Source organism: Juglans microcarpa x Juglans regia, chromosome 3S, assembly GCF_004785595.1.
Source record: "Juglans microcarpa x Juglans regia isolate MS1-56 chromosome 3S, Jm3101_v1.0, whole genome shotgun sequence".
NCBI classification, from domain to species: Eukaryota; Viridiplantae; Streptophyta; class Magnoliopsida; order Fagales; family Juglandaceae; genus Juglans; species Juglans microcarpa x Juglans regia.
In genome coordinates, this window is record NC_054599.1 from 21344265 (window position 1) to 21368734 (window position 24470).

Sequence of the window (24470 nt, forward strand, 5' to 3'; positions counted from 1 at the left end):
ATATACTTTGGACGTTGTTGTTAGTGAAATTACTTGGGACCTTGTTGTTATTAGAAGCACTAAATTTGTGCATTATTGGAATGCAAACATGTGAAAGAGGCCACGCACATTCTTGTACATTCTTTTCTAATTGTTGTTCGAAACCTGCATGTTATATAACTTTTTAAATCTGCATGTTATATAATTTTTTAAAGCAAGATCACCCTTCTGTAAGTGATCAGAGGAGGGGAGTTTTGTGAATTGTCATGATTTAGTTGTAGAATTAGCTTCAGTGGAATCCACTATGAACATAATGTCAAATTAAGCTTCGATATGATTAATTTTTTACCTCACTAAATTTAAGAAAAACGAATGTTTGGAGTACTCAAACTACAAAATAACCCATTGAAAGCAAATTTACATTACAAAGAGATAAATTATCAAAGGAAAGATTATTTCTGAATTGCAAGTGCTCGTGAGTTAAAGAAACATATAATACATTGTCCTTACCCAAAAACTTATGTGCTCCCCTAGTAACATTGTATTCTCCCAAAAATTATGTGCTCTTAGCCTAGTTACATGCTACTCTCTCTAAATATCTCTTGCACCCTCCTGACATTCTCGTTCACTTCTCTATTGCATCGAAAGAACTTGGATTTTCGTGGACTCAGCTCATGATTGTGTGTATACATGCAACATACCATTGACCAGCATCATGTACATCTTTGCCTTGTAGTCTGTCTTACTTGTTGGATGAGGCTTAGAGACATTTTATGTCTGATTTCGTGCCTTTCCACCACGAACACAACCCAGCGTGACATACTTGACTCTCATCATCGTCCCTTTTACTCCTCTATATCATTACCTCAAAACCACATCGTTTCCTGTAATATTTATAATAAGAAAGTAACTCATTCTCAGATTTGAAGCACATCCCTGCCTTTGGCTCCTCAATGCTATTACCCCCATCATTATCCCCTACATCACATGTCTCGAAATTCCCAACCATTTTGGTTTTAGCAATATTACCCAAAGAGGAATTAGACATCGCTTCAACTTCTCTTGAAAATGGTGTGGCCTCCTTAATTTCTTCGACATGTCTTGAACTTGTAGTGTTGTGCATAGTCGGAGGGCTAACAACAGTGTGAACTATGCTATATTTTGTTGCAATTTACCAAAAAAACATAAATCATTGAACCAAATATTTCTTGTAAAAAATTATAGTAAATTGCATTTGCAAATCCAACTCAGCACCTCACTGCCACATGGATATGAGTTGGCATTTGGACAAGGAACAAGAGGGGGTAAAGTGGAACTAGACAGGGTAGTGGAACTAAACAATCCCAAATAGAACCATCGTTGCAAACAATATCACATATTTGAAGCCTTAAATATGAACCAACTTCAAAATTTAAAGCAAGAAAAGACAAAGAAAATGTGATGTTGAGTATTCCATTGGTGCTTAGTGAACTCAGTCATCACAAGAATATGTCTTGTGACTACCATGTATCTTGTACTAATATCCACGGAGGTCTAACTAGGGTTGTGCAAAAAAACCAAGAAACCGAAAGACCCGATTAAAATCACCCGACCCGACCCGACTTTATCGGGTTCTTATATGGTCGGGTCTCAACCCGACTAGAAACGGGTTTTTATCTTCGATGTCGACCCATCCGTATAATTACAAACTTCTCCTCAAGCTCAAACCCTAGCCGCCCAAATATTTTGCAAATTTCTCAGTTTGTGATACTCTGCAAATTTCTCACCTCCACTTGCCTTCATCAACGCAGAATAAAGCAAATTTCATTTCACTACAACCATCAATGCAGCAAATTTCTCACTGCCAATGCAGCCATTTCCTCAGGCTGGAGTGGTTGCTTCAACATCCTCAATGGAAAAGCAAAATAAAACAGAGCAGGTTGAACTTTGAAGCTGTTCGTCTTCGTTCACCATGGATACGACGTCGTCGAAGTCTATCTCTTCGAGTAAACTTAGGGTTCTTTTGCAGAACGTAAAAAACCTTAGCAATCAAAGCGGACTATCTTGTAATTAGATGAGCTTGGTCGTGGCGACATCCGTCGAACAAGACGAACTACAAATAACCATTTGTATTGTGCCAACTGCCAACCGGATCCGATTCCAATGAGTAAAAAAAAAAAAAAACTAGACGATTGAAGTGGGCGATGAAGGAGATCGAGGATGTAGTTTGGGAAAGGAAAAATTATGGAGATCGAATGTTGTGTAACACTTCAGTACTACAGGTTGGGATTTAAAAGGGGGTTTCTCACTTCAGACCAGACTTCTTCATCTTGTTCCTTCCTGAGACCTCCAAGATTCTGCCTTTCTTACCTCTCAAACTGTTGACTGTAACATGTTGGAACCCTAGATCTGGGAACAAAAGAGTCGAGTTGAAGATGAAGTGGAGAAGGCAACTGGGCTGAGGTCGTGGGCTTTGTTGCAGCGTCTGTTGAAGGCTTGGGCTGGGAACTATGAGTTTCTTCAGTAAATGTCGGGTCATACGGGTTTGACCTGATTCCATTTTTATCGGGTCGGATCGGATCGTTTTGGCACCTTAAATAATTCCTTTCGGGTTGGATCGGGTACAAACCCGATTATTTCATGTCGGATTGAAGGCCTAGGTCTAACACAATATTATGAGTCATGGTTTTTAGTTTCTTTCATTTCTATATACAAAATTTGTATTATTATAATCTGCTACAAAATTTTAAACAACTGAAACCTAAAACAGACATGGAATGTTATGGATAAATTTCCAATAGACAAGATGTCAGTCACAGTCTCATAGAAGAGTATTCAATTCCATGCTACATAACAAATTATTTCTTTCCACGTGACATCCTGCTAAGAAAAAAGATGACTTAGCTGACATTTTCATTAATTTAATAAATTTGGAAAGTGATTACTAAAACATTTTTTTTTCTAATCATAATTCTCGGCTATATTGTGTTGTGTATGCTTAGAAACATATAAATTTAACAAAACTAGTGGAGTTAAAGAGGATAAGAGCAATATATTGGAAGTGGATGCCAATAGACATTCACGAAAGAAATTGCTAGTCTAGAGTATCTGGTCACCTGACTTCAGCCCTGTTTTTGTTGCATTCCCACCCCCATCCCTAGCCTAATTCACTTTTCCACGGGTCCCAAGACATTCTCGTTACTTAAGCGAAAAAACATACAAACCAACATCATTCTAACTTTTCTAGTTTTTAAGGAATTCGACAATTGAATATAGAAAACATAGAAATAAGAAAGCTTACAGTAATGACAACACCACTTTGGTACCAGATAATTGTTTCAACAATATGAAAACAAATATTTTCAAGGAATACAATTGCAAACTAAAAAAAAGAGAGCATAAAACTAACAACTAATAAGTGAATGAGAAGCAGAACAAAGTGTTTTATTCTTCTAAAACCATTTCATCTTCTTACCTTTCTATAATTGGATCCCCAAAAGCAACCTTCAAATTCCAGATCTTTTAAATCCCTTCACCATAACTCATCGATAGAGAAAGAAAAGAACCTAGGCTCTCAGATCTCAGACCAAAAGAAAATCCAAGAGAAATTTTCAAATTGACCCAATTTTCAAGAAAAAAATGAGTTTTATATCCCAAATAAGTTATTTCTAGCTTGGGTTTCTAAGCAGGAGCAAAATGCGAGTCTGAATCTAAGCTAGGAGGGAGCTTTTTGACACAACATTGAGGCTTCTTAAAAATCCAAACCCAAGAATAAGAAGAAAGTTCTACAGCTTTGGGTAGAGAGTATCCAAAAATAATACAAACAGTTAGAAAGTGTTACGATCCCACATCAACTAAGTATGAGATTGGTTGATGGTTTATAAGCTCTTAAGCACCATTATCTTGTAAGTTAGTTTCCAATGGTAAGTTCTACTTAGTAGGTTCATAACAAATGGTATCAGCCACCCCACGCCTAAGGCCATGTTGCGACGGTTGCAATTGTGCAGCATGAGGGGTGATGCCAGCATGACAGTGTTCGCCCGAAGCTAGGAAAAGATTTAGCGCACAGCTAGCCCGTGTGAGCGCCAAAACTACTGTGAACGTCAGCTATGAAGCATGGTGGTTGTTATGATCCCACATCGACTAAGTATGAGATTGATTGATGGTTTATAAGCTCTTAGGCACCCATCCTTTATAAGCTAATTTTCAAATGTAAATTCTACCTAATGAGTTCATAACAGAAAGTACTTCAATCGAGCGCTAGAGAGGAGGAGCAAAGAAAACCAGGGACTCTCAGTAGTTGGAATGGCATAAATGAGGTCTCAAAGCTCACTCTGTGTATTCATGTTCTTTGTATTTTTTTAAATAATTAACGTTGATGTGGAACTCCGCCATGTCAGTAGAGTATGTAGTGCCTCCGCAAGTATGTATGTACCTGATAGAATTGAAAGAAAGATATTCTTTAAGCTATGCCAAATGTGATGGGACAATATTGTGTTTAATTTTTGTAATAGGAATTGATTTAGAAATAATTCAATTCTATTAAGCAATATAAAAGGAAACAGTTCTTCTATATACAATCGATAGATACAACTGGCGTGCAGTCGTTCATGTCACATTAGATTTAAAATGAATTCTTCCTCTCTCATCAGCTCGATCTCTCTCTCATCAAGTGTCTCCACGTTAACCACGTTTGCACGCCGTTTATACCAGGCGCTTGCAACAAGCATTTTTCAAAAGGAAAATGATGAATGATGATGGAATTTCTAGTATTTTCTTTTGCGATTGCTTCATAATTTCTAGTCAGGTTGTTTTATTCAGTGTTTTAAATTTTGTACTGTACCGGCCGGTACGGTCGAAATTTTTCGTTTCGGCCGTCCGGCCAGTACAGGTACTATATCTGTTCCGTACCGGCCAAAATACCGGCCGATACCGGTCGTACCGGCTTGAATTTCGGCCTGTACCGGCCGATATTTTGGCTTGTGTTTTTTTTTTTCGTTTTTTCAAACTACAAGCTTATTTTTTAACCCCCAATTCAGACTAGACTATTTATAATTTATATATATATATGTATTTATATATAATTTATTTATATATAGACTATTATTTTGGAATATAATTTATATATATAATTTATTCATATATCGACTATTCCGAAACGTTATCCCGAAACGCTATCCCGAAACGGTACCGGTACCAAAATATTTCGTTCCAGTGCCTTGACTGGTATGGCGTTCGGTACGGTATTCAAAACATTGATTTTATTTGCTCCATAATTTCAAGAATTTTTCCTTCATAATTGCTACATAAATATTTTAAGAAAAATCCAGTACTCCAATAAATTAAAAATTAAGGGATCATTTGACACTTGGACATTTTATAATTATGTAAATAGTAATAAAATAATTTGAGTTAAAATATTTTATTAGATTTTGATAAAAGAGAAAGAAAAAATTAAATAAAAATATTATAAAGTAAAAATATTATTTGAATATAATTTTTTAGTATAATTTTTATTTTAAAGTTTGTAAAAATTATATTGATTTTTGTGTTTAGATAATTATTAGGTAATGATTAGAGGAGAATTTTAAAAATTTAAAATTGAAAAGTATTTTGTATTTGAGTGATATTTGAAAATAAAATTATGATAAATTTTGAAAAAATGCTGTATAATATCTATGTGGCCAAACCTCCTCTAAAATACAAGGGAGAAAATAAAAATAGTTTTAGAGGATGCTTAGAGAAATAGATGAGATGAGAATTTTGTGAATAATAGTAAGATGATTTGTGAATAGTAATGAGATGGTTCGAGTTAAATATTTATTAGATTTTGGGAAATGAGAGAAAAAAATTGAATACAAATATTATAAAAATTAAAATATTATTAGAATATAATTTTTTAATATAATTTTTATTTTATGATTTGAAAAAGTTGAATTGTACTTTGTTTGTAAGTTTGAAAAAGTTATAACGATTAGTTTGAAAATTTTATAATGATTAATTTTAAAATATTTGTATTTGAATTAGAGTTTTAAATGATGTGATGTATCGGCTGATACGACTGTTATTTACTATGCTGGGCAATGACTGGTACAGAAAATGTATATGTTCTGTACCAGGTCAAATACAGGTCGTATCGGTGTGTTTCGGTTAATACTAGGGGTATAACCGGTCCGGTTCGGTCTGGTTTTGGACAAAATTTAGGACTAAACTGGTATGTACCGGTTTTGTATTTTCTAAAACTGATTACGCACCGGTTACCTTCCTAAACCGGTACTTCCGGTTTTACTAGTTTCCAGTCCGATCCAGTCCGATTTTTCAATTTTTTTAAAATGTAAGTTTCACAATTTGTCGTTAAAAATTTATTTATAAAAAAAAAAAACTGATTTAAAAAAAATATTTTTGATACTTTTATTAATATATTAGACTATATAATAGTATTAATATTAAACTTTTGGTATAGTTATAAATTATATATTAGTATAGTTACAAACTATATATTTAATATTATAATTAGTTATAAACTTTTAGTAAAAACTTGTAGTATTAATTATAAGTATAACTATAGTCATTAGTTTATATTAGACTATTAGTATTAGTTATAAACTTTTAATGATTTAGTATTAACATTTTATGTAATAATTTATAAATTATAATAAGAAATTATTTCACATATGAATATATATAATAATATATAAAAATTTCACATAAAAATTTATAATTACACATAATATATAAAACTTATATATATTAATATATATATGTATATAATATTTTGTATAAAACTTATATATACAATAATACAAATATTATTTTTGATATATATTTTTTATGAACTGGTCCGGTCCGAAAAATCCTAAAACCGGAACTGGACCGGAACCGGCCGGTTTTCATATTCTAAGAACCGGTCTCAGACCGGACCGATTTAAAACCGGTAAAATCGATTCGGTTCGGACCGGTTTTCCGGTTTGAATTTACACCCCTAGTTAATACCAGTCAGTTTTCGGTGTGCCGGCCAAAATTAGTAGATTTTTGTTTTTCAATATATTTTCGTAATTTTTACTTCAATTTTCATATCTAAAGACTATTTTTTTAATCTATTTTTTGCTATAACTGAAAATTAAATCTCTACTCTCATTTTCATGATGAAAATGAACGATAATTTTTTTTAATAGTTGGATTGAGAGTTTAGAGGTGTTATTGAGTTTTAGAAATATGTATTTTAATTTTTTAAGACTTGTATTGATATTATATTAAAATATAATTTATATATATAATTAATTAATTTATATATAGATTATTCTGAAACAGTATTGAATATTTTATTCGAGTCCTTTCACCGAATCGATATTTAAAATTTTTATTTGAATAATATTTAAAAAGTGAATGAGATGATATAAAAATTATTTTTAAATATCCCCTTACTTTAAAGAAATACCAACACTCTTTAGATACTCGCTCTCCCTATTCTACACCTTACCTATAGAGCAGTCGTGTCGTCCGACAAGACACGTGCTTACTACATTGAGCGAGTATTCATTATTCTGTATCCGCGAACTTAAATGCTACTAGACTCCTTTGCAAGAAACTTTCAAAAATTTTCTCGGAGAAACATAATTTTCCATCGCTCATCATTTTCCCTCTCATTTTTTCCCAACCTTTGGAGGGAAAAACACCCGGAAACTCCAAACCCAAAAAGCCCCTGCTCACACTGGTAGACAGAATCTATGTGGTTTTTGTTCCTCGAGTTCCACTCTTCTCATTTTCTGAAACCAATTTACTGTTACCGTTCCTTTTTTTTTTTTCCTGATTACCGGAAAGGTTTTGTGACCCCCAGCTTTCTGATCTTCTTGCATTTGATTGCGTATCAGGTACTAGTTCTTGTCTTTTAGTTGCTTTTAGCTGAGGTTGTAGCTCTAGTTGTTATTTTTGAGTTGGATATGTTAGTTTTTAGAAGATTTTCTTTGTTTAGGGTTTGCTTAACTATAGTCCCATGCTTGTACCGTGATTGATGATTTATTATTCTATTGGATGCTTGAATTCCGGTGCTGATATGGCGTTTTGTGTTTGGAAATTAATGCGGGTTCAGTTGATTCGTTGCGGTTTCTGGCGTTTTGAATCTCTCAACTTGTGATTTTGAAAGCTTAATGTGGAAGGTCTAGGTTTTATAAGCTCTTAATTCATAATTAATGAGATATGCTTGTATTATATAGATAAGGAGGCATATGAACGCATAATGAAAACATTTATATCAGTATTTTCAAATGAGATTGGATGTAATCATGTGATGGTTGGAGTGATCTTTAAGAAAGTTAATTTTAGAGCTCTCGGGCCTGTTTAGTGGTCAATGTTGATCCCACGAAAATGAGAGCGTTTACGAATCTATGAATAGATTCGAGTAATTATTGGCAACCAGAACAGTGTTCCTGTTTCAGAATCGAAATCTTGTCATTAAAAAGAGGCTATATTCTATATTCCCTTATAATTTCTGTTGGAAGTATTTTCAAATGGTTATACATGTCAAGAAGACATACGGAGAGTGTTTTTATAGGATCAAGCCTAAACTGGAGGGCCTCAAGTGCAGAGAGTGACAAATGAAGTAGGCCTTATAGCATTTACTGCTCGTTTATGCTGCCCAAAATATTTATACGTGCAGAAATAAATGCCGTAGGGCCCACTTCATTTGTCACTCGCTTCCACTTGAGGCCCTCAAGTTTGGGCAAGAACTTGAGGATCTTTTTCAGTTTTTATATGACTATGGAGAATCTGTCATAGAGAACATAAAATTCTTAGCTTTAGCTAATTTATTTCTGCTGATGAAAGATAAATTACAGGCTTCAAACCCAACCCCCCCCCCCCCCCCACCAAAAAAAAAAAAAATTATCAATATCGCAAGATAATATTTATTATACTTTTAATTTTGAGGGGTTTTTAATCTATTATTTGTATTTCATTTAAAGTGTGTTTGATCGCAAGCTATGTTCTTATGCTATGGATTTAATATTATGTGCCTGCATATACTCAATTCATACTCACTCAAAGTCCTTTAGCTACAGTTAGTAATACTCAATTCATACTCACTCAAAGTCCTTTAGCTACAGTTAGTAATATTAAGTATGAAGTTTAATGATTATTCTCATACCGTTTAACTCAATTACAGGTATCAATTTTTACCAATCCCGGTATCCATTTTATATGGTTCAATAATTTTCCAGCAATTGTGATGGTTTTTTCTATATCAAAAAAATATTTTTTTAGATACTCATCTGTTTTTTCTCGAAGACAGAGAGTTGGGTCATAATAGAAATGTTGATTTTTTCCAATAAAATATGTGAAGTGTTTAGCCCCAAGAATAAGCTATTATGCGTGTGTAAACATGATATGTGTGAATGAATTAATTCTGTTTAAGAAAATGAGGATCAAGGAAAATGTTGGGAGTGTAGAGCTAATGTATCTATAGGGAATTATATGAAGTAAATTTTATTATTTTAGATATAAGAATTTTGAAGAATTATTCCTAAAAGCTCACATCGAGCTAGTGCTATTTGAAGAAAGTTATTCGGACACAAAAAAATCAAACCATTTGCTTTATTCTCTTGTTCAATAAAATGGGACTTTTTTTATACATAAAACAAGACTAGATCTAGTATGAACTAGCGATCATAACATATAGTATAGAAATTCTTGTTAATGAGCTGCTAAACATTTGCTTGTATACATGTTGATTTTTGCTAATCTGACTGTCTGGAGAATCCTGTTTTTATTTTTCTGAAACTCTTGAACAATTACTTTGTTAAATGTTATTGATATCAAGAAGTTTCATACTATCCTTTGCTGTTGTCCACTAGATATTATCATGAAACATGATGACTTTTGTCGAGAAGCTGTATTTTGAACTGTTCCACTGAAGCCAAGGTGGTATTGATAGTCATTTCAAAGTTGGAGTCTTCTTCCCCTATAGAATAGAATGCAAACAAAGAAAAAAAAGTCTGGAGGAAGTGCCCTTCAAGAGCATGCCAATCCCAGGGTTTCAAGAGCTCGGCAGAAGGCATCGGAAAATGCACAAGCTGTAGAAAAAGAAGTTAAGGACTTGATTACAACTTCAGCTAGAAAGCAGAGACTTGGTAACTTGCTACCTTCTTACTTGTTTACTTAATAGCTTCAGAAGCATTTCTAAGAGAGAGTATTCCACACTCAGTGTCATCTCATTTATCAATCCCTGTTATTTTCTTAATTTTTTAATCTGTTTATTTTGTTGTGTCATATTGTCAGTTTACGTTGAATTTTCTTTTTGAAATAAGTTTCTTTTTTCCATCTATCATAAATCATGATCACACATGAATAGTGTTACTACGAGATGTAGAAGTACGTAAGTCACAATCACATACGAATAATGTTACGTAAAGATGGTTCTACATGTCTTTTCAGTGCACTTTTTTTTTTTTTTTTCCTTTCTTCATCTTCCTTTATCATTAAATTTTAATTTTCATATTGCCACCATAACTTTCAGCTGGTGCTGTTCCCAAGAAGAGGGAGCCTGTTTTGGCAACAGGTTTAAATGATAATTATGAGTTGTTGCGTAGTGAGGCTTCTGATGTCTGTTTGGGGCATGATGGGGTTAATGATTCCTCCATGGATTGTAAGGTAATTATTGATCCATACCATGCATGCAGGCATGATCATGTCTCAGTCTTTCATGCACACACTCTTCCATAAAATAAAATCATAGGATGATTAATATTAGATATTTGCAAAATGTCTTAAGATTCTTGTGTGAAATTTCCTAAAAAATATTGCAGAGTTGCAATGAGGAAACTGCTCATTGCATGATGGACACCATATTTTCTCCAAACTTTCACATTTCTAATCATGTTGCGGGGGATATTCCAAATAGAGGTAGGTTACTGAAATTGACTCTTCAGTTTACAAAATGCAATTTTGTTTCCTTCGAATGATTGCTATGGAGATCTCAGAATATAATCTCATGATTTCCTATGTGTTCTCTAGTTCATTAACCTTACTTTTTCCCCTTCTAGTTGATTTTGTCCAATACTTCAGGACTGGAGACCAGGTTGATGTGTTGAATGTTCATATTGATCAAGAAACTTCCAAATCAATTGTTGGGGAAGAGAAGAATTACACCAAGAACACTATGACTTCAATAACATTCCCAGTTGATATGGAAGTAGATGCAAGAGGGTCATCCGGAATTTTGAATTCAGATAAACATGGATATCAGATGAATTCAATTGGTAGAAACGTAGATTCTTGTTGTGATGTGGATTTGGATGGAGCAAGTCTTCCATCTGAAGTTTCATCTATATATCTTGCCATGCAAAGTTCTAAGCTTGAATGTGTTGATGAGCACGGTCACGATTCTATGTCGACTGATGTTTATGTGGAGGATGATCAATATGAGGAATTTGATGACTTCGATCCTTATGTTTTCATAAGGAACTTACCAGACTTAGCATCAGTTGTCCCAACTTTTCGCACCATGCTACTACCAAAACAAACACGGAGTTGCCCTCCTACTACTCTTGTTTTGGACTTGGATGGTAAGGAAAAATGGGAAAAATGGAAGTATTTTTCTATAATGTATCAGTTTCATTGTTTATGTCTAGTGATGGATGAATCTGTTCTACATTTTTTACCTTTTTAGTGTCTGTTATTTATCCTTGTATTTGCCATTAATTAAATTGATGGATGGAGCATTGATCATGAGTTTTATCCTTCTAAAATTGTAGGATGTGGTGTGAGTAGAAGCCCAAGGCAAAACTATTGCCTGTGGTTCTCTGCATTTTGATAATCATCTGATTGAAGTTTAGGAGTGAAAGATAGTGCCACTTGACCTTCTTTCACCCCCACTTCCAGGGTGCCTGTCATTTTTTTCCTGTTTTCTTGCTTAAGTATGACATGCTCATGCTTGATTTAACGTGTTCTTGAACTGCGATTACCTGTTGAGGCATCCCTTGAACTTTTGATATCTATCCTTGTATGCTGAGAGAGAGTTCAATTTGCAGAAACTTTGGTACACTCCACACTAGAACCTTGTGATGGTGCAGACTTCACATTTCCTGTTAGTTTTAATCTCCAAGAGCATACAATCTATGTTCGATGCCGTCCTCATCTCAGAGATTTCATGGAGAGAGTTTCCAGCCTTTTTGAGATTATTATATTTACAGCTAGTCAAAGCATTTATGCAGAGCAGCTACTTAATGTACTTGATCCGAGGAGAAAGGTGTTTCGTCATCGTGTTTACCGCGAGTCCTGTGTTTATGTGTATGGAAATTACCTCAAAGATTTGTCAGTTCTTGGTCGTGATTTGGCTCGTGTTATCATAATCGACAACTCTCCACAGGTACTGTTGTAACCTGACTCTTCTACAAACAATTCTGCAAGTGTTGAACATCATGAACTTGGAAAAATTATTTCTTTTTGATAATAAAATTCAACATTGAAAGTATGCCAATTATGCAATGTGCCACACATTTATGTTGGTTCTTTAAATGGTGGGTATGCTCCATAAATGATGTAAATTTTGTTAACAAGTATGTTGGATCTTCGTCTTAGGCATTTGGGTTCCAAGTCGACAATGGAATACCAATTGAAAGCTGGTTTGATGATCGCTCAGATAAAGAACTGCTTTTATTGCTTCCATTTTTGGAGAGTCTGGTAGGAGTTGAAGACGTCCGGCCATTGATTGCAAAGAAATTCAACCTTCGGGCGAAAATAGCAGCTGCTGTTTGTCCTCTAAACTCAACTAGAGGAGATCCTTATGAAAGATGAGCTTCAATGTGAATTCGTTTATACAGTTTGTAGCTACTGTACTGGCTTTTGTCCTGTATTGTTGGACTGTTTCTCTAACCCAATTGTACTCTATATGAAGTTGGGTTGCGATTTCAACCAGGAAGAAAGATGCGATAGAGGATGTAATCAAACCAACAGCTCAAAACCTTGTATACAAGGAAGATGGCACTCAGTACTGCTCCATGGACGAATTAGCTTGACAATAAGTATTCTCAACTTTTTAACTTATATATGTATTATGTTGGGAAGATGATGAAGTTTGTAATGATGAAAACTTAGTCTTTGAAGACTGGTAAGAGGTAATTTGATTTTAATAAAGTGGAAACTGTAAGTTTTATTTACCATTTGTTGTTGATTAAAATTCTTGCGCTCGTTTAGTTTCCATTACTACAAGCAATTGTAAGTCATTCTGTGGTAAAAAAACTCAAATGATATTCTATTTCCATTAGTGTGCCCATCGGATTTCCAGGCTCCCATCATAGAGTTGGGGGGGAAAGGCCTTGAAAACATGGGCAGAATTAGCTGTGAAAAATGCTGTGTTGTTCACGCTCAATTTGAAAAATCTAACATTTGAGGATGCTAAGTAAGGATTTACTTGGAAGGAAATGTAACAACAGCAACACCGTAGAAAAAATAATAATAAAGGATACCATTTTTCCTGATACCAAGTTACCAACAAATGATGATTGATTACATCTAAAACAATTTATAATTATTATGAGCAACTTGCAGCCCACAGATTAGCCTTTTACAATCGAATTAGGTAAGGTGCATTATTAAATGGAAATTTCACCTAAATCTTTTAGGAGTAGAATCAGAATGTAAAGGAATGAAAACAGGAATAGGCATCTTAGGATAGACACTTCTGATCTAATCAATTGATTTCAACTGTCAGTGAAACTGACCCATTTTCAATACCTGTGGGGCCTATTTCCCATTCCATTCCACGATTTAATTCAACTCTGTCCACAAGTTTTGCTGACTAGGGAACTAGGTGACCCATGCATTATGGAAAGGAAGCCACTTCAGTTTTCTTCAGCTAATCAACTTCTAAAATTTCAAGAGGTGGGGTAGTTTGGAGAGGACTGTGAAAATCAGACGTCTGCCTTCACATTTTTTTTAGGGCATTAGATTAAAAGGAAATATCTCATTGAATTACTGATTGTGAACTTGCAAAAAATTTCTATAAATTATACGGCGTCGTTTGTTTTTATAAATAAGATAAAATAAAAAAGTTGACATACAAATTAAAAGTTAAATAAAATATTATTAGAATATATTATTTTAATAATAATATTATTTTAAAATTTAAAAAAATTAAATTATTTATTTTATTTTATAAAAAAATTTAAAAAAATTATAATAATTAAATTAGATGAAGTGAAATAAATTAAAAGAAATTATAAAAACAAACGACACTTTACTAAAAAAATCAATGCCATAAACACGTTCATTCTCGAAACTATTTCAATGCTAATAAAAAAAAATTCTTCTACTCTATAGGTAAAGCACACCCTTCGTATCGTTGGTATGATAATTAACACTTGATTTGTAATAATTTTAAATTTTAAAATTTTCTTGCAAATTAAATTTTACTATTCAATTACATGGAAGTTATGCTTTACGCATCAATTTCTAAACAGAATTTTTTTTATAAAAAATATATATATTTTATAAAACTTATAAATAACAGAATACTCTGGAGTTTTTGACAATAACATAACATAAAGGAAGGTTCATTAGAGGCTCCCACCAACGGTTCATTCATCAACACGCGTCTTGTTCGAAAGGAAAAGTTTGGATTCCGAGAGTGTGGATCCCGACAGCTTTTATTATTATTATTTTTTTTTAAGTATTATTTTTATTTTTTTTGATAATTAAGTAAGTATTATTTTTAAATAATATTTTAATTTTTGTAAAAAATATTTAAAAATATAAAAAAATATATATGAAAAACAAAATCAAAGACCATTTCGATGAATTTTCTCGTGCGCCGACTCCGAGGGTGTAGCACGATTCTTCCGGAAACCTCCCGTTCACAAGGCCCCACCCACGCAAGCTCACAACCCTCACCGTCTTTGGCTGAATTACCGAGTGAATAAGTCTGGTTTGTTTCGTTATTTCAATCAAACCATCTCATTTAAGTATTATAATTTTTTTAAAATTTTAAATAAAATAAAATAAAATTTTCAAATCTTAACATAAAAATAATATTTAAAAAATATATTCTGATAATTTTTATTTAAATTTTAATTTTACTCACAACCTATCTCACCTCACATCAACTCACAATCCACACCTCAGGCACCTCGTAAACGCCTCGATCTCATTTCAACCGCCCGATCTAACTACAGTCGGAAAGGCCATTCCTTTCGCCATTACTATAAATAACACTCCACCACAGCCCTTGCCCGTTTGTCAGTTACGACTCACTAGAATCATCTGTGAGCAAACGCAAAGGAAATCTCCCTGGATTCCCAAACAATGGCCTCTGTAAGCTCCTTCTTCGTTGGAAAATTCCACATCTTTTCTTCTATCATTTCATATGTATTTAATTCAAAATCTTGGACATTTCTTTGCTTGATATCTGATGCTATTGTTATTTTTGATCGTCACTGCAGGAAATGGAGACCGACAGAGAAAATCAGCACCTGAAGCACCTAGGGTTCGTGAGGATGGCGGCGATTCACACGTTGATGTGTGCGTCGAACCTGTACGACTACGCGAAGGAGAACTCGGGGACTTTACGATCCACCGTCGGGAGCGTAGAGGGTGCCGTGACCACCGTTGTCGGCCCGGTGTACGAAAAGCTCAAGGGCGTGCCTGATGATCTCCTTGTTTTCCTCGATAAGAAGGTACCGAAATTCCGAATTTGGTTTTGATCGTTTCTTCTTTCTATTTGGATCTTAATAGATGTTGGAGTGTATGATGTGGATCTGATATATAGTTGTTTAGGTTACGACGTTGGACTGGTACGGTTATCTTCCTCTTAGATTTCTTAAGAGATGGGAGTTCTTATCATTGAATGATTTTAGATTGGGTCTGAATTTTTAATTACGAAAATAACTACGAAAATATAAGTAAAATTTAAAAATAATTTAAATAACTACGAAAAAAAAAATGAAAAATGTTAAAAAAATTTAAAAATAAGAAAAAATATTGAGTAGTTAAATTTGTAAATAGAAGTGAGAGAAAAAAGTAATAAAGAGAATAAAGAAATATTATTTTAATAGAATTGGAAATAGATAGGGAATGAGATGCAGAAGGATTTTGAAAAATAAGTAAAATTTAAGAAAAAATTTTAGGGAATGTATTTTTTAGCTAAATTATAGGAAATTTGATGGGAACCCAATGGAAATGAAGAAGGTATGGGGAACCAACATGCATCCGGAGGTTTTAATGATCAAAAGTTTCCGAAGTCCAAACTGTTTAGCGTTATGAGTATTCGTGCTTCTTGTGTTATGTGGCCTTGCAAGCATCAATATATATATATATATATATATATATATATATTTTTTTTTTTTCATTTTATGATGGGCATGGACGAATTTCATCGTCAATGACGTTGTCTTTTTAGATGAATTATTTATTGTTTGATTACTGCAGGTAGATGAAGCTTCGCACAAGTTTGATGAGCATGCACCACCATTTGCGAAGCAGGTTGTGAGCAAAGCTCACAGTTTGATTCAGAAGGCATCCCAAAAGGCTCAGAAGCTGGTAAATGTGGTTCAACATGGGGGTCCTCGTGCTGCTGTGCATTATGTTGCTACAGAGTATAAGCAGTTCATTCTGTCCCAAAGTGTAAAGATGTGGGTTGCACTGAACCGGTGTCCACCTTTCCATACGGTGGCAGATAAAGCTGTGCCTGCAGCTGGTCAATTGACGGATAAGTACAATAACGTGGTGAAGGACATGACCCAGAAAGGTTATCCGCTCTTCGGCTATTTGCCTTTAGTTCCTGTTGAGGACATATCCAAGGCATTTGAGCAGGGTGATGCTGATAAAGGAGATGCAACAGTACCTTCTGAGCATAAATCTGATTCTTCTGATTCAGATTAGAATGGTTTCGGTTTGGTTTAAATCTGCTCGCATATCTAAGTAGCCTGTTCTGTGTGAAAATGGGGAATGGGTGTGGGAAATGTAGCTAGGCTTTGACTGTGAATAACTTAGATATCTAAACTCTTTTCCAAGTATGAATAAACGTGAATGGTTTTGGGTGTATCTCGTTTTTGTGGCCCTGATGAATGTTGGTGTTTGTGTTGTGGGGACAGACTCTGGTTCTCCAAGAGGCGTTCCCCCAACAATCCCAAGCTACAAGTAAATAAACTGGAAGTTAGGACGTACACAAATCAGCCCGGGAACAAACCTAAAACTTGAATCATTTTTCTGAAGAGATTTTGCTAAAAGACCATACAATCAAATCGGTACTATAATAAACACTCCAAAAGAGTGCTTTATAAATGCTTATTCAAATTCAGGAATTTTCAAGTATTACAAACCAACTGTAATTCCTGCACAATTGTTGCGAGAAAATTTCACAGAATAACAATCTAAAATTTCTCCACATTTTCCTCCTGAAAAGCTCGTTCACTCTTACAAATGGCTTATGAGATTTCTGTATCAGTAAAACAAAAGTAATGAATAACCAATGCTACAGTTTATACGAAATAAGTTCAACTTTCTGTTCATTTCACACATGATGTCTGCGTTGTCTTTCTAGTGGGTCTAAGAGCCCACTTGAGATGCTTAGTGACGGACTGAAATGATTAGCAAAAAACACAGTGAAAGGATTTTCTCCCAATAAAGTTCCATTTGGAAATAATTCAGGCATTGTAAGTAAAATTAATGAAAGCAGCACACTCGCATGCACCATCTTTGTTAAGGATCACAAAATCATGAAAAAATTTCAGAATCACAACGTCACAAATCCCTTCAATAAACTGTAACAGTATTATGTTTAGTATGCATCAGATAGTCATTAGCAAATTTCAATACACAGCCTTGTACAGTATGTGCACCACCAAAATACAACCGAGTGTTTCAACTTTGAACGACTGCATCATCCCAAAACTACAGTTTTTTTTCAAGCTCAATAAATTATATGCCATTAGATAAAGAGAAACGTTTCTCATTCCATTTGGTCTTGTTCATTTTCGTGTCCAAGAGTTCAACAGGAGTCCTTTATGTTTTCTTTGCTAGTCTAGTATTTTTCTGCGAAAATCGCACATGAAGATAATCCACAAGAAATAAAAACTAATCATCCTATAAAAAACTTATCGCATAAAAAATCCAACACCACAACATTGTAAAACTTACGCCTCGTTTATTTTTACAGATGAAATGAGATAAGATGAGTAGAGATTAAAATTAAAAAATTGAATAAAATAATGTTAGAATATATATTTTTAATATTATTTTTGTTTTTAAATTTCAAAAAATTGAATTGTTTAATTTATTTTGTGTGAAAATTTAAAAAAATTATAATGATTAAATAAGATAAATTTTTTTATAAAAGTAAAGAGAGGCCTTAGAGTAAACAGGATACAAAAGCTGAGAACAACAACCTTAATTCATTAATTGGGGGTGTCCTGGTTGAGTTGAAGGAGGAGGTCATCATAAGGTCCCTCCGGCCAGGCACCTGGCTAATCTGAGCATCCTACCTCAGTTGAGCATTGTGGCGCTCAAAGGTCCAGAACCCGTAAGGCCGGAGAGGATAGGTCCACATCTCCAAGGTCTTGTTGCACCGATCCTTCACCGCATACAACTGCTCCCTGAACTTCCTATCCCTCTCCATTGTAAATCACATCTTGATCTCTTACCTTAAATTAAAACCATAGCTTAATCGGTATCATTTCTTATTAGAGTTTGACCTAGCTTCAGCAATTAACAAGCCCTATTTTATGAATTCAGGTTGAAAAAAAAAACTAATTTATGACCGTTTTTAAATTTAGAAATGATTAAAATATTTTATATAAAGTAAAAATAATGTGAACTATTACTTTTGTTCAATGTATCGGTTTGGTTGTCTAAATTTAAATGAAAATGTGTCTTAGTACTTGAATCAATGTATGCCTTTTGGGGATATGAGCCTTAACCGCTTCCCAACTAAACAAAGGGTTGCGTCCTTTAGTGAATTAGAAACCTTTTCAATGTATTCTCTGATATTTGAGAAATTGTGACTTCTCAAAAGTACTCATTCATTTTAGTTGTGGCTTTTCACAAATACCATTCTATTTATATAAGTTGTGACTTTTCACAAGTACCATTTCATTTATGTGATGTGATTTTTCATATATACCATTTCATTTATATGATATGACTTTTCACAAGTACCATTTCATTTAAATAAGTTGTGACTTTTCACAAGTGTCATTTCATTCTAGTTGTGACTTTTCACAAGTGTCCTTTCATTCTCTATAAATAGGGCACCCCACCCACAAATTCATCATCTCTAAATTCTCTACAAAAATTAGAGAAACGCTTCCTCCTTCTTTCTTGTCTTTCTTTCTTTGGGCTTTGGCTACTTTATATCGGGTTCGATGATATCTTTTTGTGTGCACCGACGAGGAGATTAATGGGAACCGACGTTGTTGTATCTTGAGAGTAGACTGTCAATAAGCCTAGTGCATGTTTATAATTAGAGGTAGCAGAATCTACTCTAGGAAAGAGTCCATCACTACATGCCTTAACACCGGGTTCTCTCTTTCTAATTTTTTTTTGTTATTTTACATGTTCTCTAGTTTACAAAGCGTTTCAAAATATTTCCCAACAATCTTAGAGTAGATCCTATTTGTTAAACTAGAGGTGCGTTTTAATTGTTTGGTTGTCACCATGACTTCAAACGAACCAATCGTACCCGAGAAATTTGGAGGAGTCAATTTTAAGCGTTGGCAAGAAAAGATGAAAATCTTTCTTACAACGCTTGGATTATAATTTGTTATTGAAAATGATCATCCTTCTGATAATTTACATGAGCCCGCACGTACTATTGAATTGCAAACATATGCAGAAAAATATAATTTGTGTAGATGTAGGATTTTAAATCATTTAAGTGATATAATTTTTTATGTTTATCTACACATTAAATCTGCCAAACTTGGATTCACAACTTATCTCAACTCATCTCACTACTATTCATCAACTTTAACTCACAAATCTCACTATTATTCACAACTCATCTCATCTCAACTCATCTCAATTCATCTCCGAATCCAAACGACTTCCAAATCTGTGGTAGGGCTTGTTCTTTACCATGAATTGGGCCAACGGGAAATTGGTATTATCGAGCGTCTCCAAGTTACTTGTACAATAGACAAGTTACCTCATTCATGGAAGAATTTTGGCCTATCTCTTAAACATAAGACTGAAGATATGGCCATGGAAACCTTGATCTTTGCCATTAGGATCCAAGAGCAACACTTGGAAAATGATCCCATCCCACCATTGGTTTCTGATTTTTAGTCTAAAGCAAATATTGTAGAAGGTCATAAAACACATAAGAATCCAATACATCAAAAATCCAAATTCAATAAGGGTAAAACTAATTATAGGAATAATTTAAAACCAAAGTCTTATATTAATAAAGATAATAAAAGACCCATTTATTTTAACTGTAACAAACCGGGTCACTTGGCCAAAAATTGTCGCTAAAAGAAGAGGAAATATCAAAGCAGTGAACAACCAAGATTGCCTAACCCACAGGTTCATATGGTGCTTTTCGGGACCGACTCTGTTGGAACCGATGAACGGTACATGTCACTTCTAACAGCAATATTTTTTCAACATATCAGGATAAAAGCGGCATGAAAGTGACGATGAGTAACTCCACCTCTGCACAAGTATTTGGAGTAGGAAAAATTATACTCAAATTAACATCTGGAAATACTCTTTCTTTAGAAGAAGTATTTTACGTACCAAAGGCGAGAAGAAACCTAATTAGTGGATCTTTACTCAGTAGGGCAGGCTACGCATTATTATTTCAATCCAATAAAGTTATTGTAACTAAATATGGGTCATTTGTGGAGAAAGGTTATGTGAGTGGTGATTTGTTTGTAATAAATATTCAAAACAATATAGTAGACAAATTTGATTCTAATAATAAATTTGCATTTACTACATGCTCCTCTTCAATATGGCATGCTAAATTAGGGCGTGTTAATTATCATAATGTTAAAAAAATGATGGATTTAAAAATTATTCCTAAAGTTCCTGTTTATTTGGATGAAAAATATTTAATTTGTGTTCAATCAAAATAAGATAGAAAGACATTTAAATCTATTATAAGAAATTCATCGCTATATGAATTAATTCATAGTGATGGTTGTTATTTAAATGGTGTCTCCTTTAAAGGTGGTAATAAATATTTCATTACTTTTATAAATAATATGTCCAAATTTTGTTATGTTTACTTGATGAAAATAAAAGATGAATCATTTAGTAAATTTGTCGTCTATAAAACTGAAGTTGAAAACCAATTGGAGAGAAATATTAAAATTATCAGGTCTGATGGAAGAGGTGAATACTCCTTTAATCAATTGGTTCAATACTGTGAGAAGAATGATATTATACATGAGAAAACCGCTCCATATACTCCTCAATCCAATAGTGTTTCTGAAAGAAAAAATAGAACCTTGGTAGATATGGTCAAATACATGCTCTCTAGTTCCGGCCTACCTGAGCAATGGTGGAGAGAAGCAATACTTGCATCTTGTTTTATCTTGAATAGAGTACCATTTAAGGGATCTGACAAGACACCTTATGAACTCTGGAATGGTACAATACCCAATATTATTTTCTTTAGAGTTTGGGGTTGTCTTGCAAAAGTTAATGTTCCAAAAATTAGGAAAAAGAAATTAGGTCCCAACACAGTAGATGCAATATTCATTGGGTATGTTAGACATAGTTTTGCATATAGGTTTTTTATTATCAAATCAGAAGTTCAATGTATTGATCACAACACCATCATAGAGTTTTGGGATGCAACATTCTTTGAAGATCTATTTCTTTTAAAAAATAAGTTAGAAAGATCTTTACCTACAGTAAGTTTTCCTTCCACCAGTAGTCAACCTACCATTATATCTAATCCTGATAGTATATTAGGATTAGAAAATGAACTTGGAAGAGGAAAACAAGTTAGAAAGGAAAAAGATTTTGGACATGATTTTTATACTTATTCTATGGAGGAAGACCTATTGACTTTCAAGGATGCCATGTTTTCTATTGATTCTACTTTCTGGAAAGAAGCAATAAATAGTGAGATAGAATCTCTTAAGATTAATGGCACTTGGAACTTATGTGATCTTCTTCCTGGATGTAAAACCATTGGATGTAAGTGAATTTTTAAAAAGAAATTGAGACCTGATGGTATTATTGATAAATTTAAAGTTAGGCTAGTTCCAAAGAGCTTTACACAAAGAGAGGGTATCAATTATTTTGATATATATTCTCCTGGTACTAGAATAACCACCATTCGTGTTCTAATTGTTCTAACAACGATCGATAAACTTTAGGTCCACCAAATGGATGTAAAGACTGTATTTCTTAATGACGATCTAGAATAAGAGATATACATAGATCAACCAGATGGATTTGTGGTTCCAGAATAGGAAATGAAAGTTTGTAAACTTATTAAATCTCTCTATGATTTGAAGCAAGCTCCTAAACAATGACACCAAAAGTTTGATGAAATAATTTTATCTTATGATTTCAAGATAAATGAATCTGATAAGTGTTTATACACTAAAATAGTTGATGGTGCATGCTTAATACTATGTCTTTACGTTGATGATATTCTCATCTTTAGTGTCAATATAGATATTGTTCTTGATGTTAAAAATTATTTATCTAAGAATTCTGACATGAAAGACATGGGAGAGGCACAGTTAATTCTTGGTATTAAATTAATGAGATCTCGTGATGATATTAGCATAAATCAATCTCATTATATTGAAAATATTCTTAAAAAGTTTGAGAGATTCGAATGCAAACCTGCCAGTACTCCTCTTGATTATTGTTTGCATTTAAGTAAGAATATTGGAGATCCTGTGTCACAATTGAGATATTCTTAGATTTTTGGTACGTTACTTTATATTGCTAATTCTACTAGACCTGATATTTCATATGCTATGAGTAGACTTAGCAGATATACTAGTAGGCCTGATGATTCTCATTGGAAGGCATTGGAAAGAATTCTTAAATATTTGGAAGGAACCATGACATATGGTATCCATTATTCTGGGTATCCCACTGTATTAGAAGCATACAGTGATGCTAGTTGGATAACTGACACAGTAGATCGTAAGAGAACGAGTGGATATATTTTCACTCTTGGTGGAGCAATTGTGGCTTGTAGATCTTCCAAGCAAACTGTGATTTCATGATCTACAATGGAAGCTAAATTAATAGCTTAGATACTACTGGACATGAGGTAGAGTGGCTTAAGAATTTATTATCAGAAATTTCACTAGTTAAAAAACCAATGCCAGCTATTTCTGTTCTTTGTGACAATCAGGCTCTGATAAGTGTTTATAATAATAAACACTTTAATCATAAGAAGAGACATTTGAGTATCAGGCATTCAACAATAAGATATGTGATAAATAATGGATACTTGATTTTGAAATATGTAAAGTCAGAAGATAACCTAGCGGATCCTTTGACGAAAGGACTGACAAAGTCGAAGGTTATACGTACATCAAGGGGATGAGACTAAGTCCATTAATTAGGTCACTGATAGCAGCAACCCAACCTTCCTGACTGGAGATCCCAAGAAGAAGGTTCAATGAGAAGAACAAACTATTTGAGTGATTGGGTAGCAGTATTAAAATATTATTATAGGTCTATCTCTAGGGTGTGAGTGCTATAAATGCAATGATAAAAGAAAAACGAAATGCTTTAAATGAGTCCAAGATTAAGGCAAGGTATTAAATTGCAAGTATCCTTGGAGGACTCACCTATGTGAGTGTGACTGTGGGCCGCAGTATATGGTAATTGAGCTATTCCCTAGAGTGCTCATGAATCCAAGATACGGTGCACGATCTTTATGCACCACCTTGAAAGGAACCTGATATATGTCGTACTATGTGTGTGGTGTGGAGAGGTCTGAGTTAAAAGATTCGGGTTCAAGATTTGGTTCACTATGGATCTTTTATATGGAAACATGCTAACACTAGGTAGACGTTCAAAGCTGCAAGCTACCTGTATTGATGCATAGTACTTAATCCAAAGAGAATTGTATTCTATTCAACTCTTTAAAATATTTTAATCAGGTGGGGGATTGTTGGTTTTTAAATTTAGAAATGATTAAAATATTTTATGTAAAGTAAAAATAATGTGAACCATTACCTTTGTTCAATGTATCGGTTCGGTTGTCTAGATTTAAATGAAAATGTGTTTTGGTACTTGAACCAATGTATGCTTCTTGAGGATATGAGTTTTAACCGCTTCCCAACCAAACAAAGAGTTGTGTCCTTTGGTGAATTAGAAACATTTTCAATGTATTCTCTAAAAAGTGCTCATTCATTTTTGTTGTGGCTTTTCATAAATACCATTTTATTTATATAAGTTGTGACTTTTCAAAAGTATTATTTCATTTAAATAAGTTGTGAATTTTAACAAGTGTCATTTCATTCTAATTGTGACTTTTCACAAGTGCCTTTTCATTCTCTATAAATAGGAAACCTCACCTACAAATTCATCATCTC

General features: G+C 33.7%; 2 protein-coding genes across 3 annotated transcripts; both read left to right on the forward strand.

The window, feature by feature from the left end:
* Window positions 1-7556: 7556 nt before the first annotated feature.
* On the forward strand, window positions 7557-13109 carry LOC121257351. 2 transcript variants are annotated; one of them, XM_041158322.1, is made up of 8 exons: window positions 7557-7829; window positions 9807-10082; window positions 10469-10602; window positions 10758-10854; window positions 10995-11516; window positions 11982-12319; window positions 12532-12772; window positions 12869-13109. In XM_041158322.1, the coding sequence occupies exons 2-7, from the start codon at window positions 9926-9928 to the stop codon at window positions 12745-12747; spliced, it is 1464 nt and encodes a 487-aa protein (XP_041014256.1). In that variant the 5' UTR covers window positions 7557-7829; window positions 9807-9925; the 3' UTR covers window positions 12748-12772; window positions 12869-13109. The 2 variants fall into 2 exon arrangements, with proteins under 2 accessions (XP_041014256.1, XP_041014255.1); XM_041158321.1 differs by having other exon boundaries at window positions 12532-13109.
* A 1972-nt stretch (window positions 13110-15081) lies between these two features.
* LOC121257353 (REF/SRPP-like protein At1g67360) lies at window positions 15082-16989 on the forward strand. The gene is made up of 3 exons (XM_041158324.1): window positions 15082-15261; window positions 15390-15623; window positions 16375-16989. Exons 1-3 carry the CDS (start codon window positions 15253-15255, stop codon window positions 16825-16827), a joined length of 696 nt encoding a protein of 231 aa, XP_041014258.1. The 5' UTR covers window positions 15082-15252; the 3' UTR covers window positions 16828-16989.
* Window positions 16990-24470: the final 7481 nt, after the last annotated feature.

Excerpts from the sequence above, each read along its gene's own strand:
- LOC121257351 (XM_041158321.1), top strand. The coding sequence starts at position 9,926 with ATGCAAACAAAGAAAAAAAAGTCTGGAGGAAGTGCCCTTCAAGAGCAT. Across the intron at positions 10,083-10,468 it reads AGCTAGAAAGCAGAGACTTG|CTGGTGCTGTTCCCAAGAAG; the intron begins GTAACTTGCTAC and ends CATAACTTTCAG. Across the intron at positions 10,855-10,994 it reads GGGGGATATTCCAAATAGAG|TTGATTTTGTCCAATACTTC; the intron begins GTAGGTTACTGA and ends TTCCCCTTCTAG.
- LOC121257353 (XM_041158324.1), top strand. Across the intron at positions 15,624-16,374 it reads TTGTTTTCCTCGATAAGAAG|GTAGATGAAGCTTCGCACAA; the intron begins GTACCGAAATTC and ends TGATTACTGCAG.